This window comes from Lampetra fluviatilis, chromosome 35 (genome assembly GCF_964198595.1).
Source record: "Lampetra fluviatilis chromosome 35, kcLamFluv1.1, whole genome shotgun sequence".
Taxonomy (NCBI): Eukaryota; Metazoa; Chordata; class Hyperoartia; order Petromyzontiformes; family Petromyzontidae; genus Lampetra; species Lampetra fluviatilis.
Genome location: NC_136309.1, coordinates 10,568,048 through 10,585,089, shown reverse-complemented (window position 1 = coordinate 10,585,089; position 17,042 = coordinate 10,568,048). Strand labels below are relative to the sequence as shown.

Below are 17,042 nucleotides of genomic sequence, written 5' to 3'. Positions count from 1 at the left end.
TAAATTTAGCATAAAATTCACTTGAAAGCATTCAACGTCTAACTAAAACTGCAGATGTTCAGAATATTGCATTGAAATTATCTTATAATGATAAAATATAAAAAGTAATAACTATCAAAAAAATACTTGAAACTTTGTAGTAGAACGAATCAAAATGGAGAGTACAATTATAACAATCATATATTCATTGCACAGAATGAAAAGCCCTGGTAGAATCATTAGAATCAAAATGTTGAATAACAATAATTAAAATGCTTTAAAATATATATGCTTCTCCATTCCCCCCAGGTGCGTGACGTCATTTATAGACGACCCCCAAGCCGAAACATAACATATAAAAATAATGTTTAGAAATATTTTTTTTTTTATGATAGACTATAGTATTGTCACCAGTATGATATAACTATAGCAAGTTTGCAGTCGATACCACATTGGGAAGTGGGTTCAAATTGAGTTACAAGATTTGAGGATACAACAACAACAACGACAACAACAGAGTGAGTTAAATAAAAGCGTGTAATAATAATAAAAGCGTGTAAAATGTAATAAAAGCATGTAATGTAAGAACACGTGGTAACGTATCCACAAGCAGGGTCTTAGAAGTTCGCAATTAATGTTATCATCAGAACAGCAATCTGGAAGGGATGCCACATGCATCCTGCAATTCGAAATCGATACAGAAAATAGGATCTGACAATAGCACTGCACATATCAGTCTCCCTAGAGCCTAGACTGTACATGATCAATGCAGGCATCGTGAGCTGAATGCATTTTTTTTACCGATGCGTTTTGCGCATCGATGACCGACCGGCAGTGTTCAAGGTGGACGGGTCTCATCATGCGGAACGCTCACACTCTTAAGGTTGTACCTGGCAGTGGAGGTTATGTCTATTATTCCAAAGCTCCCTTTGCAGTCAACGCACGCCACAAACACGGCTCGTTTCTGCTTCGACAATGGGGTGGCATCTCGGTTACTTCCCTTCTATACCCCGAGACCCGCACGGATCTGGCGCAGTGCCAAGGCCACCCCCACCCCACAGGGAGTGACACGTAGCTACTCTCATTCAAGTGGCACGTGTGATGTAATCGGTGAGGGCTCGTACATATAAACCCACCGGCCAGCCAGCCGCTGGTTCTCTCGTGTTATTATAAATACATCACACACGCGCTCACAATCGCTGCGCGATTTCCTCCGCCACACGTGTCGGACTGTCGCCTGGCTCACTGTGACGTGCGTTGTGCACGCGTCAACAACATCAGCTAGCTGCCGTTCTTTAAATAAAAAACATATAGCATTGCCTTCGTGAAGCCGGCTGCTGTTTTTGTTTTGGTTCATGCGCGTTTTGAGACATTGATGTATGCGGGAGAAGAGAGATGGATTCCCAACTACAGGTAAGCTGTCTCCAATCGCATGTTGGGTGACACAGAAAACGTGTGCGGAATGCATCGGGTCTGATTACTTATGATGCGTTTGGAAATACTTCACAATGCTGGTTACTGTGGATTGATGAAGGCAGACCGGGAGGGAGACCAGGACCGGTTCGGTTGTCACCACCGATGTTAGCCGTAAGTGAAACATGCAACTGGGGGTAACCTGGCGGAGTGCGCTAATCACTGTGCCACTGCTCCACCCGTAGGTGGTATTAGGCTGATAAAAGCACACAAACACAGCACTATTTGAATTTTGAATGTTTAAAACATTGAAATGTGGCGAGATCCAAAAATGCTGTACAAGTGGGAGTGAGGGGGGACGTGTCCATGAATAGGGTTTGAAGGATTTTTCTCGTTATGATTGTATGGAATTACCAGCTAGAAGGAACTGAAAGCATACTATGGTATGAGGGTGTGTACATCGTTAATTCCTTCATTGTTAATGGACTTTCTTTACAAGTGCAGCCAACGCATCTGCAAATTCAAATCATAACTCACCCTAGGTTTGATTTTATAGACGGAGATTGTCATACAGAGAAACTAACAATCATTGTGAACAAATCACACGACTACGGCGTGCCTCGAAATCAGTACATTCTCTTCACTAGTCGAGGTTCATTTAAATTTTAGAATTTTTTTGTACAGTTCCGCCAGTGCAGTCCTCACAAAAATGATAACAGTGAGGCATGTATGTCACGAAAGGGACCCTGCTGGGCAGTGACTTTTATTTAAACGAATGGCATGAACACTCAAGTTGATTTCGGTTCACCAGGCGAGAACTCGCTCACTATTTAAACACGAGGCACAGAGTCGTGCGGCTGTGGCAATGCAATACAAACCGTGGGTCGTACAGTGAACCCATAGAGACATACTCGTGGAAGTAGGTATACATGGAGAGGGGCCGTCCATAAATGACGTCACGCAATTCTGGACGATTTTTGACAACCCCCCCCCCTTTCGTCACACGGCGTCACAAAAAGCCAGACCCCCCTCAAATATGACGTCACAAAGCTCTGCCCCCCCCCCCCCCCAAAATAAAACATGCTTCAAATCGCTTTAAACTATTGTCATTGTAGTGCGTGTTTAATTTGGCGCTGCACTCTGATATTGTAGGAGAAAGCATTTATAAAAAGTAGATTTAGTTAAGTAGAACGTGTTGTCTATATTTATTTAAAGTAGCGCATTTTGATGTGACGTCACATTTCTCAACCCCTCCCTCGTCAGGTGCGTGACGTCATTTATGGACGGCCCCAAAACCATAAAGACACAGCTATACATAGAGACCCGTATAGATACCCATAGAGATACGTTCAAAGCAAGCCACATTCGTGCGATTTTTGGCCATTCAACCCAGACGCTGGACCGTATAATAATCCCATAGAAGACACGTGAATGTTACATCGAGACTCAGAGATACACAGAGACCCATACAGATACAGTAATGCAGAGACCCATGGAGATACATTCAAAGCAAGACACATTGGTGCGATGTTTGGCCATGCAACCAAAACTATGGGCCATCGAGTAAACGACCGTAGTCTGCACTCCTTCAATGGAGGAGGAGGAACAGCGAAACTACACAAACGCCCTCTCATGAAGCCTTCTCGTAGCTAGCAGACAGACCTCGGATATTGACATTTAGCTCCTGGACAGGTTGCCATCGCGCGCAGGAATTCAAGTCGAGAGACCAGGATTACGCAGTCGGATTTGCTCATTTGCGACCTGTCACCAAAAAATGTACAACAGCAACAAAATGAGACACAGCATTGAAGGAAATCGCAACAACGAAAAATCAACCGCGTTACATGAGACATTAAAAAACGTTGCACAAACTGCATTCAATATTAGAGTAATTCAATCTCCCGTCATTAGAGTTGTGACTGGGACAATTGACATTTAATACGGCTAATTGTACCAGGGTGGTCCATTTCATTCTCAAAAATGTTCGTTCGTTTCTCAATCTGCTTGTCCTGGTGAAGGTCGCGGTGACAGCATGTTGAGTGGGGCGGTCCAGACCTCCCTTTCCCTGGCGACAGACTCCTAACTCTACACTACTATACACTACTACACTATAAACTACACTATACACTACTACACTATAGACTACACTATACACTGCTACACTATACACTACGCTACTATACACTATACACGACTATAACTACTACACTATACACTACGCTACTATATACTACACTATACACGACTATACACTACACTACTATACACTACACTATTGACTACATTATACACTCCTACACTATATACTACTACACTATAGACTACACTATACACTACTACACTACACTATAGACTACACTATACACTGCTACACTATACACTACGCTACTATACACTATACTGTACACGACTATACACTATACACTATGCTATACACGACGATACACTACTACACTATACACTACACTATAGACTACACTATACACTACACTATACACTACGCTATACACGAGTATACATAGACTCTTCCTGGGGAATTCCCAGGCATTCCCAGGGCAGCCGAGCGACATAGTCCCGCCAGCATGTAATACATTTTTAAGCAATGTTTATTTAAAACAAATGAATATGCAAATCAGGGTGGGGGGGGGGGGAATCTGAGGGGTCAATAATTAGAGGTCACAAGATATCTGGACCACCGCCCCATACAATGAAGTTACAAGCAAGTGCGCATGGCGCGTAACTACCACGTGTCCACCAAGGGAGTGAGCGATACACATCGCATCGGGGGTTTGAAAGTCCCGGGGGAGTTCGCCAACATCTCGGCTGTGAGCCGACTCTTAATGCTTCTTCTGTTTGGTGCTGTTGTTACTCAAGTTGAGCTTTCAGGTTGAAATTTTAAATAAAGTTGGTAAAGAAAAAGTTTTCTAATTCACACACATTTATTTGCACTCAAAAGTAGAAAATAATTTATGTTGACCCCAGAATTAATCAAATTTGATGTTGTGAATGAAAGTGAGTGGTTTCCTTTCGATAACTTTTATTGTCTGTATGCAAGCCACCCACTTTTATTGAGCACATCAAATTTGATTAATTCTAGGGTGAAAATTATTTATTTTCTATTTGAGTGCAAATTAAAGTGTGTAATTGATAACTCGTTTTTACCTGATTTATTTTAATGCTAATCTTGTAAAAAAAATTGAAAATGTACATGTGAATTATAAGATCTCAATCCAGACAATAACAATAGTTCATTATTGTCTGGATAATTCTAATATATTTCGATCCCGACCCTGACGCTTGCTCTATATTTGGAGTTTGCGTGTCTCTGTCCGCGTGGTCGCGTGGATAAGAGTATTTGGATGCTACACATTTCCACGTGATGATAAGCCACTTCATTGAGCAATCATTTGTGATGGCCAGGTCGCTTCTGAAAAAGAGCGACATGGCACATGAGTGGGCCTCACGTGGTAAAATAAACAATGTTTGTAGTTTAGTCACCGGTATTATAGCGCGGCGCAATTCACCACAGCACCGCCGCTCCCCACGTGTGATTGAATGTAGAGAGTTCATGAATCGCTCTGCCATGAGTTCACAACTCGCCCGTTCATGCTAGCAGTGCACGTGGGAGCGGCACATTTTTGTGGTGTCTGCTGAAATTGCCACGTTCTCTGTTTTTATTCCATTACAGTGCATACCTTTTACATAACAGCTAATCTTGCAGTCTTGCACGCTTGGATTGAATTACAACCCAACTGGGTTATGTATGAGAGCCGAGGCGTTAGACGTTCACATTGCATGGCAAGGCACATTTCACGCGCTGCTAACAATGCTGTTGTTGTTGTTCGAGTTACAAGATTATATTCTAAACAAGCGGCAGTAGTGATCTCGTTGCACTTTCATGACGCCTCTATTGTTAACCACATTTTTTGAGTTAATTTCATCGAGCCCTGTCCCCTGGGAGTCGCTGACATGGATAATTCACACGGCACACCCACAGCCAGTACAGGGACTCCCCTACTGACGAAGTAGTTAGGTTCCAGAGGTCTGTTCGTAAGTCGAACTTTACTCCTTGTCGATTCCAAACACGGTGTATGGCATCTACACTAAACACGGGGAACGGCTTTAAAAGTTGGATAATCTCCTGTAGATGTAGATGCCGCTGGTGCTTTACGTTCTGCAGATGTAGATGCCGCTGGTGCTTCACGTTCTGCAGATCTAGATGCCACTGGTTCTTCACTTTCTGCAGATGTAGATGCCACTGGTTCTTCATGTTATGTAGATGTAGATTCCACTGGTTTTTCACTTTCTGCAGATGTAGATGCCACTTGTTCTTCACGTTCTGCAGATGTAGATGCCACTGGTTCTTCATGTTATGTAGATGCCACTGGTGCTTCACGTTATGCAGATGTAGATGCCACTGGTTCTTCACGTTCTGCACATGTAGATGCCACTGGTTCTTCACGTGCTGCAGATGTAGATGCCACTGGTGCTTCACGTTCTGCAAATGTAGATGCCACTGATTCTTCACGTTCTGCAGACGTAGATGCCACTGGTTCTTCATGTTATGCAGACGTAGATGCCACTGGTTCTTCACGTTCTGCAGATGTAGATGCCACTGGTTCTTCACGTTCTGCAGATGTAGATGCCACTGGTTCTTCATGTTATGCAGATGTAGATGCCACCACCGCCGCCATTTATTGCACGGCGATTGAACTTACGACTCTCGGTCCGAACAGGCAAATGGACATACAGTATGGACAGGTTTTGTTCATTTCTCTGAAAGTTCGCAAGTCGAATGTTCGTAAGTAGAGGAGTCCCTGTATTCCTTAAGACTTGTTTTCAACTTGTTATGGTCCATTGAGTCAAACAGATATTTTATTGTTTGTAAACCGACAACGAGCCATAGACCATTAGCAGTTACAGGACATTGCAGGGTGGGAACACCACTTTCTAAGTCCTGTGGCTATTAGCCACGATATGCCACCGATTCCCACATACTAGCCACCCAGGGATCATTCAGTGAGACATTATGGACTGACTCAAGTAATGTGATACAGAAGACATGGTTAATATCGTGGTCCGGATTAAAAGTGTAATAAAGGACTCTTAGGCGATGTAGGTGTCCGTCTGTCCTTTATTGGGTTCTTGTCTCGCACCCTGCCGTAACTCCGACCACGTGGCAATTGGTGCCACTCTTCCACCAGCACCCCGCGTGGCTTCTCCTATCTTCACTCTCTCTCGACTCCCGATCCCCTTCCGGTTCTCACCCTATATCCTCCTCCTCAGGTGACCCTGACTCCTCCTCCTCACGTGACCCTGACTCCGCCCCCACTCACCCCGATGACCAGGCTCCACCTCCCCTATACTCCGGCCCGCGTGAGTGGTGCGGAGGCAGCGCCCACCCTGTCCTTGCTCGCATTACATGACCCCCCCCCCTGATGAAAAACCCAGCCGTCCCCAGCTGCAACAGAACAAAATAATGCGAGCAACAATACATTAATCAGGCATCACAAGACAAATGGAGATTATAACAACAATTAACGAAAGGAAAGGGACTTGGAACGCGTGCGGGTCGCTGGCCCGTCCCGAACGGGGGGCGGCCCCCGCACAGATCGCGACCGCGACAGGGTTTTAGGAGCGGCGGGATCGGAACCGCCCGCCACTGTTGAAGGCCTGTCAATTCCAGAGTCCCGTTCCCCAGAGAGACCCGTCGCCGGGGTCTCCTGCAAATGCATCCGTGGCGGGGTTGGAGGGGCAGTGGGGTCAAGTGTCCCCATCGCCGTGGTAGGCCCACCCGGAGCAGGAATCACTGTATCCGTCTGGGTCACGGCCGGTCCGTCTGTCGTGGGTGGTTCTGCCGCGTCGCGTCCGTGACCGAGGCCTCCTGCTGGGGCGGCTGCCAAATGCGAGCCCAACATTCTCTGGCGAAGTGGCCCTTACGGCCGCAGCGGAAACACGCCAAGTCGGCTCGCCGTGCAGCACCCCCTCTGTCTTGGCACTCCCGCGCCGGCGGCCCGGAGCGCTACCCCGCTCCCCCTCGAGCAGGCCACTGGGTCGATGCCGCCGTCAGCTCCTCAGGACCCCTCTCGTCCCGAACATAGACGGCCTTCTTCGGGTCCCACCCTGTTGCACCGCCTTCAACGGTGGGGCTCCCCGTCCAAGCCACCACCTATTTCCACCGGCGAAGGTTGAATTGGGCATCCAGGCACTTAGCCGCCATCCGGGACGTCAACTTATCGTGGCCGCACACTGGCATGGAGATGCCCAAATCCCTGGATAACTCCAACATTTTACCCAATATCAGGGGTTCCAGCAAATCGGGCTCCGTCTCCGGATACGCGGCCATAGCTAGCTCCATCACAGCGCCCCGGAATGCCACCGGCGATTCTTCAGGTGCCCGTTGCCGCTGCACGAACCTGCGATGTGCATCGTCCGGGAACTCATAAGCCTCCGCCATTTCTTCAAACACCCCCTTTAGCGTCGTCTTCTTCGCGGCCTTGATGGAGCGGAAGAACCTGACGGACTCGTCGTCAAGGAGCGTTGGCAAGACCTCCAAGGTTTCCGCATCCGTCCATTTTGCGGATCGTACCGCCGCTTGAAAATGGCAGGCGAATGCGCTCCAATCTCCGCCAATGGAGAACTCTTTCACAGTCGTTAGACGATGGCTGTGGGTCCCCACGCCGCCGTCATCCGCCGATGGTGATCCATGCGGCAGCGACAAGATGGCGTCACTCTGCAACGTGTTCAAAATGGCGGCTCCCCGTCGTTCCTCCCCGACCACGCCCAAGATGGCGGCTTTGTGCCGCGTGTTGGAAAGGGCGGGAAGCGTCGGCAAGGCCCCACTCGGATGCTCCCCGCTTGGCCTCCCCGGACTCGTCGTCGGCGTCACCAGGGTGCACAACTGCGTCAAAACAGCCCTCAGTGACTCAAGTTGGGCACGTGTCGCCATCCCTCCTCGGTGCCCACCAACGCAGACGGTCCTGCTGAGCCGGTAACATCTTGCACTCCCGGCGCGTCGCCCGTCCCTGCGTCTCCTCCGCCTTCCATCGTCGGTAGCGCCACCGCCGGAGAAAGATCGTCGTCGTCTTCAGAAGATGGTGCAGAAGATGGCGCAGGTATGTTCTTTTTCCTGAGCTGTTTCAACATGCCGTCTCACTTCTGACTCCAATGTAATAAAGGACTCTTAGGCGATGTAGGTCTCCGTCTGTCCTTTATTGGGTTCTTGTCTCGCACCCCGCGATATCCCCGGTCGGACCCGCACCTCTTCCGTCGCGTGTCCCCGCACGCCGTTCGAGTCCTCCGCTCTCTCTGCAGCCACACCGCTGCCCGTGTGCCCCGCACACTCTGCAGCCACCCTGCTGCTCCGTGTGACTCCGCACACTCTGCAGCCACTCCACTGCTCCGTGTGCCCCGCACACTCTGCAACCACTCTGCTGCTCCGTGTGCTCCTGCACACTCTGCAGCCACTCCGCTGCTCCACGTACACCGCTGGCCGACGGTGCCGTGGCTCCGACCACGTGGCAATTGGTGCCACTCTTCCGCCAGCACCCCGCGTGGCTTCTCCTATCTTCACTCTCTCTCGACTCCCGATCCCCTTCCGGTTCTCACCCTATATCCTCCTCCTCACGTGACCCTGACTCCTCCTCTTCACGTGACCCTGACTCCGCCCCCACTCACCCCGACGACCAGGCTCCACCTCCCCTATACTCCGGCCCGCGTGAGTGGTGCAGAGGCAGCGCCCACCCTGTCCTTGCTCGCATTACAAAAGTAATGGTCTCATGGCGCTAAACAGAATCGATAGCTCGTTATATAAGAACACGCAATCCATTTGTTTTCTGAGACATGAAAAGAGCAACAGGCAGATAAGAGAACACACACACAAGTTAGAGATGTTATATAAATTGTTACGAATATTGCGATCTTGGGCAGGACAAGTCAGGCGAAGAGACAATGATGATGATGATCGCCAGTGGATTGATGCAAACAAAAGAACGGTAACCAAATGCACTTTCAAATCTAGATTGACAAACTCATTTCTTTAGAACTGCTTTGTGTTGTCTTTCCCCCCCGCACCTCCGATTAGCATGGTTGGCTACGCACGGTGCGAAAGAAGTGGACTTCCAGACATGGAGCAATGAGACCATGAGGCATTCAGAAGTGGATAGATAATGATTAATTCATTCTCGGGCGTACTTTGTAGTTTTTTATTATTCAGAAATTACCACTGTGGAATATATTTCAGGAGAGTGGATGGAAAAAATAATTCCTGCTTCAGTGAACCGTGACAAAACAATGGTTAGTGTGATGGTGGGACAATTCAGGTAGCCAGCACGTAGTAGTAGTCGGGCTTTCGAGACCAATATGATCCATGAATGTTTTTTTCTTGTGGTTAGATCGCACGAATATGAATGGTGTCGTTAATTTATATTTACGCGATCTAACACGCCCGGTACTGTACAGTCTTAAAGGGAATTGGCCAGCGTGTGTGTTATGTAACCCCACTTGCTGGCTCTTGCCACTGTTGAAAGCCCCCCCCCCCCCCAAAGGCTCTCTGGGTTGTGTGTGTATATACAAGATACAGTACGTTCCATTTTCAATTGTACACTCAACAATGGGGGTGAGTTGGTGTCTCGGTTGTTAGCGACCTGCACGAATGGTTTGGCCATGTTTGTTTGTTGTAGTACGGAGTTAGAATGATGGCTTTAATCTAAGTTGTCTTGTGGTTGTTGTTGTTGTTTGACTTGCATCCCACTGGGATTTTTGCACACAGCGTTGGTGTACGGTGCTTTTTCTGGAAGATTTTTTTGCTGTTTTTTCCTGGATTTTTATGTTTGCGCATAGTCACTTTAAGATGATTTCTTGTTCATGTTTTGGTTTTTTGTTTGTTGCCGTTGCAACCGATTCAACAGCCGAATGGCTCACAGGGCTATACCTAATAAATTAAACTGAATACTGAATGAGCCAGCTCAATTGGTTCACGTCCCAGCTGAATATAATCCCTGACTTTGGCTATCGCGAGCGAGGTGTTTGGTACGACATTGGGCTGTGTATACACAGACACGATACAGGGCGTGCTATTTCCAATTGCACATTCTAACTTGAGTGGCATGGGGGAGTCGGTGCCTCAGTTTCTAGGGCCCTGTGCTAATGACCTCAGCTCAATGCGTTCACGTCACGACTGAATATAATCCCTGACTTTGGCTATCGCGAGCGAGGTGTTTGGGTACGACATTTGGCTGTGTATATATAGACACGGTACAAGGCGTTCCATTTTCAATTGCACATTCTCACAATTCGGGGTGAGTTGGTGGCTCAGTCGTTTCATGAGCGTGCTGATGAACCCAGCTCAATGGGTTCATTGGCGCATGAACCCCATTGAGCTGGGTTTATGAGCGTGCTGATGAACCCAGCTCAATGGGTTCACGTCCCAGCTGAACTTAATCCCCCTCGGACACGATACAGGGCGTGCTATTTCCAATTGCACATTCTAACTTGAGTGGCATGGGGGAGTCGGTGCCTCAGTTTCTAGGGCCCTGTGCTAATGACCTCAGCTCAATGCGTTCACGTCACGACTGAATATAATCCCTGACTTTGGCTATCGCGAGCGAGGTGTTTGGGTACGACATTTGGCTGTGTATATATAGACACGGTACAAGGCGTTCCATTTTCAATTGCACATTCTCACAATTCGGGGTGAGTTGGTGGCTCAGTCGTTTCGAGCGCTGTGCTGATGGACCCAGCACAATGGGTTCATTGGCGCATGAACCCCATTGAGCTGGGTTCATGAGCGTGCTGATGAACCCAGCTCAATGGGTTCATTGGCGCATGAACCCCATTGAGCTGGGTTCATGAGCGTGCTGATGAACCCAGCTCAATGGGTTCATTGGCGCATGAACCCCATTGAGCTGGGTTCATGAGCGTGCTGATGAACCCAGCTCAATGGGTTCATTGGCGCATGAACCCCATTGAGCTGGGTTCATGAGCGTGCTGATGAACCCAGCTCAATGGGTTCATTGGCGCATGAACCCCATTGAGCTGGGTTCATGAGCGTGCTGATGAACTCAGCTCAATGGGTTCACGTCCCAGCTGAACTTAATCCCCCTCGGCTGTGGCCATCGCGAGCGGCATGCGAATGGGGTGCTCGCTGACAAAGCGTGGGGAAGTATGGCCGAATGATCTCCACGACCGCTAGACGTGGGAGGCCTTAATCCATCCAGCAATGGATTGGCGCGTGGTTGCAATGCGTTTATGCTTAATTCAATAACATCGTTTCACCAGATGCCAAATGTTTGAAACTCAAACCTATGTGTAATATATAATAGTGGGTTTTTTGGGGGTTATGTGTAACTACCCGCCACCACCCATGAGGTGGTGGGTTTAATGACACATATATTTACGATCTAACCCAAAACAACCTCTATTATGGATGATGTTGTTGGTCGCGAAAGCCACGAGGCGTTACACTTTATGTGAATACATGTACAGTATATTGAGCGGGAAATCGTGTTCTTTTTAAGCCTGTTAAATCGCTGACGCTGCGGGATTACCCCTAGTCCAGACAGATGACATTGTGGATTTGATTATATTTTTTTCCTGATAAAATAAAATAAACTTTTGCTGGCTGGCCCCATGGAACCAACCAAATCCCACAGCGATGGGCGGGGCTCGTGTGCGATGACGTCACCCCCGTCGCCCCTCCCCCCGCTTCCCCCCGTCGCCCCGCCCCTCCCACTGCCCCCCCCCCCACCAGGGACGTATTTCCCGCGCAAATGCCGCGTGCGAGCGCAGTGCTTGTAGGAGGTTAGAGGTTATCAATGTTGACTGCAGCTCTTTGAGTTGTTTTGTATTTATCACGGCGGGATATTTTACAGCAGCAAAGACAAAAATAATCAACAATGCAGAGAACGAGTAGAGGCTCTCTGAGGAATATCTCACAGATCGCAAAGGAGGTATTTGACTGTCGTAAAGGAAATGCACTCGAATAACAACAATAACAACAGAAATGCAGCACAAATATGAGGGCAAAATGTGCCAGAATAACTGAGCTGCAGGTACAAGTAACATTGTTAGTCTCTAAAAATGATATCAACACAGGTTGCTCACAATATTCAAGAGTCTCCTGTGCGCCGTTAGTTATTCAGACGTTTTACCTTCGAGGAATCATCTTTTGAATCCCATGAAGATAATAACCCTGAGAAGGGTTGGAAACAAAAACCGACATTTGGTGCTGCCCTGTTCCATTTGATGAGCGAATTGCAAAGCGGCGATTCTGGAGTGGATGGGCCGGGCAATTTCTTGGTGAAACCCATGTGAGGTGGTCATGATTGCCCGCTGTGACTCTACACACTTATTTATTTGAAAGGGGCACGTCTGTCAACTATAGATAGGAAGATTCTTTCGGAAGAGAGACAACACGAAGTGCATTTATAGGAATATTTGCATGCGTAGTGAGGTCGGCCAGAATTTGGCGATGTCATAGATGAAGGCCTGATGGTCCAATTATTTCAAAGAGCGTTATAATATGATCTTATGTGGAATCTGAAGCATTTTTTTTATTTTCTTGCTGTGGTTTTCACACCTGATGATGCATGCTTGTGTTGCAATCGAAACGTCGTGAGAATTGTATTTTTATTATTTTATTATTTCCCTTCTACGTGCCTTACCGAAAGAACTAAGTATATAAACCTGAAGCAGTTTATTTTGTCGAATGCCATATATCCTTGAGTGGTCACGAAGATCATTTCCCAGTCCATCCACTTTTATAAACTTTTCCGGAGCAATTGACATGAGAACATCGTCAAGGATGGATGTGTGATCAGGGTTTCATTGTTACATTCAGATGCATTGTTGAAGACATGAACTGAGTAGTTTTCCAAAGCGGCATGTACATGCAATTGGATTGAATGTAATTTTGGGATGCCACGGTGGTGAGATGTTAGCTACCTCACCTGGTATACAGGAGGTCGTCGGTTCGATCCTGACGCTTGTATATTTGGAGTTTGCGTGTTCTCTCCGTGGTTATGTGGATTTTCTCCATTTCCTCCGATTTTTCCCTCCACATTTAGGAACATGTATTTAGAGTGTTTGGCTGCTTATACATTTCCACATGATAAGCAACTTCGTTGAGCTATAATTTGTGTCCAGGTCGCTTCTAAAAAAGAGCTATACAGCTCAGCGGGCCTTACCTGGTAAAATAAACATCGTATTTTAAAAGTATTTTGTCAAAAAACTATATTTTTACAGCATGAGGAGGCTAAAGCTGTTTTGTGTGTGTGTTTGCACAGAGCCTGTTGTATGAAGAGGTGCTGTATACCATTCATCATCAGTGGAAGCCAAACAGTGAAAGAGATGGCAAAGTTAAGACGCTTTTAGACAAGGTAAACACGCACTCCTTTTAAACAACAAAAACACACTCAACACACTCATCAACAACACTGCCCTCAAGAAAAGTAAGGCGCGTTTAACCGAAAAAAAATCTGCTCGTTCTTTGGGTAGGTTTCACTTTTCTTCGATATATTTTGTCCGATAAATAAAACGTGGGGTAACCCTCATATAATACGGCAATTATTTACGTGTTATGAACAAGGGCCAAGTCTCTAAGGTCACCGATTATATATTTGTATTTCAAGGCCACAATGCTGTTGACCAGTGTGTTGGGTTTTTATATTAATTGTGCAACGTGTGCCGTTGCCAATGCAGCATCAACAATTAACTTATTTTTAAAACCTGGGGAGGGAGGTTAGCAACAGTTTATTGCAAGAATTAATTCCTGGACAAGTACAACAGCCTGTGCTTGTGACCACGCATTCCTGCAATGCATTAACAACTAGGGGCTAATTCACATCGCGATTTCGGACAAATCACACAGGATGTGCACTGTCTTGTCTGATCTCGAAAGTCCCAGCAGGAATGAGCCTGGGGTAGTGCTTGGAAGGATGGCCACCACGCACGGTAGGTGTCGTGTGTGGTGGCCACCTATCCAGGCGCTGTGGTTATTCTGAGTCCACCCTAATTCAGATTTTGAGTTCAGCTTTAAGGTCGTTGTGAGTGCACGGTAATAATCAATTATGCCCACCGTCAGGTATAGCACTGACAGACCATGTCCGTTTAAAATGGGTACGCTTGTGTGCCATTGGTTATTAGCCGTCAGGCTGTTACCGGCCGACAAGTTCAAACGCGCGCTCCGACTTGCGCGATTGGCTGCCCCGCTAATGCACACTTGGATGGGGCCTTTGAGCGGGAAGAAGCTGATTGGTGGAACGGTTTGAATCGGGGTCATTCATAGCGGTCACATTAATGTCCGTATATAATCGGAGCGTGGAGGTGACATAGCTGGCAACCCCTTATCATTGCCTACCTTATTACAGACCAATTCAGACCTTATTGGTCACCCCGTGCCCCTTATAAATCTCAACGTTCATCCTACAGAGTCCCACCACAAGGGAGAAATAAAAACAAATAGACTTTATTTTTGGCCCATATTGAAATGGTTCTACGCCATATGGACGTAAAAACTGAATTTCCCTGTACAAGAATACGGGTAAAATGTATGGGTTGACAGGTATGAAGGGACCATTTATGAAAACCAGAGTTAATGTAAGTTATTTGCTTAAATCTAATCTCAATGCCCAGGAAAATCAAGTACAAAGGGAGGAGGATTGCTTTCGAGAGACATTGGGGGAAATTTTTGGTTTGATTACTGGCTTCAATAATTAATCAGCCCTTAGTTAATTACACGGACGAGTCATCCTGTGCACTTGCAGGTGGAAGGAGTTGTGATGAAGCGCAGTCGCCCTCCAGCAACAGCGAGCGGAGTGCCGGGCGGCTAAAACACAGAAAGTTGGCACAGTGGGGAGCACTACTGGTGCATTTGCCAGTCAACTCAGTCAATCAACACACGGCACCTGGGTCTGTACCGTGACCTCTTGCCAGCGAGCCTTAGACACCTCACGTAGTCTCATAGTGCACCTAGCATGGCACAAGCGCCGTGGTGACATCACCGCCACTTAGTGGCGAACGGCGGTTGTTGTTGATGATTATGGATGCTACTTTGAGCTTCAGCAGTCTCCTCACGGCAGCGCACCCTGTTTCTGCCCTTGCCACATTGGCCGTGCTGCTGCAGGTGTTTCCCAGGGTGATGCATGCTGACATATTGCACAAGGTGCAAGCTGCCAAGGTACGTTAAATACCACCATTGTTATACTAAGCTGTTTTTCAAGAACGTTAAAACTTGTACAAATTACACACACGTTTGCCAAGTTAGTATCGTGCATATTGTTTGTAAATATTGTAAATACTAGATTTTTGCTCGTCCAAGGACGGGTGTATTGCAGTAAATCTGAAACTTGCAAGTGAAAAGCAGACCGCGACGTGATATCCATTGCATTAATGCGTGTGCAATTTGTAAGGGCGCGGTGAAACAGACCTATCTCATTTTAGGGTTATAATCCCTTGTTCATCATGACGTCCTTTTAAATTTGATGTCTCAACAGCGTTACCGAGATCGCGTGACGTGAGGGTTCTGCCTTTGTAGTGAGGGCTGTAAGTTGACGCCGAGGAGGGGGGAGGAGGCGCCTCGGCCCCCCATGTGGAGTGATGTCAGCCGCTAATTAGTATGAATGTGGGGGGGTGTCCATTTGGAGGACGTTACCTTATAATGATTATTAATGAGGGGGGGTCCATTTGGAGGACGTAACCTGCTCGTGATTATTAATGAAGGGGGGCTGGTCGACATGGAGTGACGTCACGATTGTTAAGGATATTCCTGGTTGATTATTAGGTATAATGTTGTTATATGTTGAACAATAATAGACTTATACCCTTTCTGGAAAGAACGATTAAATCGTGTTTGTTTGCATGTTTTACCACAAGCATGGAGTGCAAAAGAATTCACAAACACCTTGTGAAAGACCCAAAGCAGAAGATCCCTGGGTTTGATATTCCGTGAAGCTCATGGTCCACCCTAAACCACATCGGCACAAACCATGGCAGCAGATGCAGAAATTAAAATTTTAAAACTCTCCATTAGTGGTGCGACTGTGGTCATCCAGAACAGATCGTACAACGAATAACGACACAATGCCCGATCCACAAATACGAAGGAGACATCACAGCGATGCACTCCGCTGCTCCTGACGCGGTTGTCTGGCTTGAGCCACCTGAATGTAAAATTGCAGTCATTGCTCTGCATCTACATCAGCCGTACGATAAGAAGAAGACCACAGGCATATGTGGTTAATGCAGACGTGATGTCTTGTAATAGGTGTCTATTTGGTGTTTGAAAATCTTAACACATCCTGTATTCTTGCCGGAAAGTGGAAAGCCTATTTTTTTTATAATCTTGATACTGGCAACAACAACAGAAATGGTCCCATAGATATTGTTATCTGTCCTTCACTTAAAAAAAAAAATACTGAGTAACTGACACTCATTGTATGCAACAAAGTTAAATAAAAATTGTATAATTCACAAACACAATACAGGATATAAGGATATAATGTACTGCATATAAATTTTACTCATTCCCCTCCAAGTCACGTCAGGCATGTTTAGCAATCATCAGGCGTGTGCGACTTGTAACGACTTGTATTTGAATGGAGTAGAGTGGGTCAACGTGAACAGGTCGACTGCGGTGGGGACTGTTGTTTGGG

General features: G+C 46.8%; 1 protein-coding gene across 1 annotated transcript in view; it reads left to right on the top strand.

Annotated features, from left to right (window-relative positions):
- Positions 1–1,319: 1,319 nt before the first annotated feature.
- LOC144944676 (BAI1-associated protein 3-like) overlaps positions 1,320–17,042 on the top strand; it is a 54,879-nt gene continuing 39,156 nt past the window's right edge. Inside the window, exons 1-3 of the mRNA XM_078873034.1 lie at positions 1,320–1,392; positions 13,677–13,769; positions 15,515–15,568. Coding sequence (XP_078729160.1) covers positions 1,375–1,392; positions 13,677–13,769; positions 15,515–15,568 — 165 coding nt within the window. The 5' untranslated portion in view covers positions 1,320–1,374. The remainder of the gene's footprint in view (positions 1,393–13,676; positions 13,770–15,514; positions 15,569–17,042) is intronic.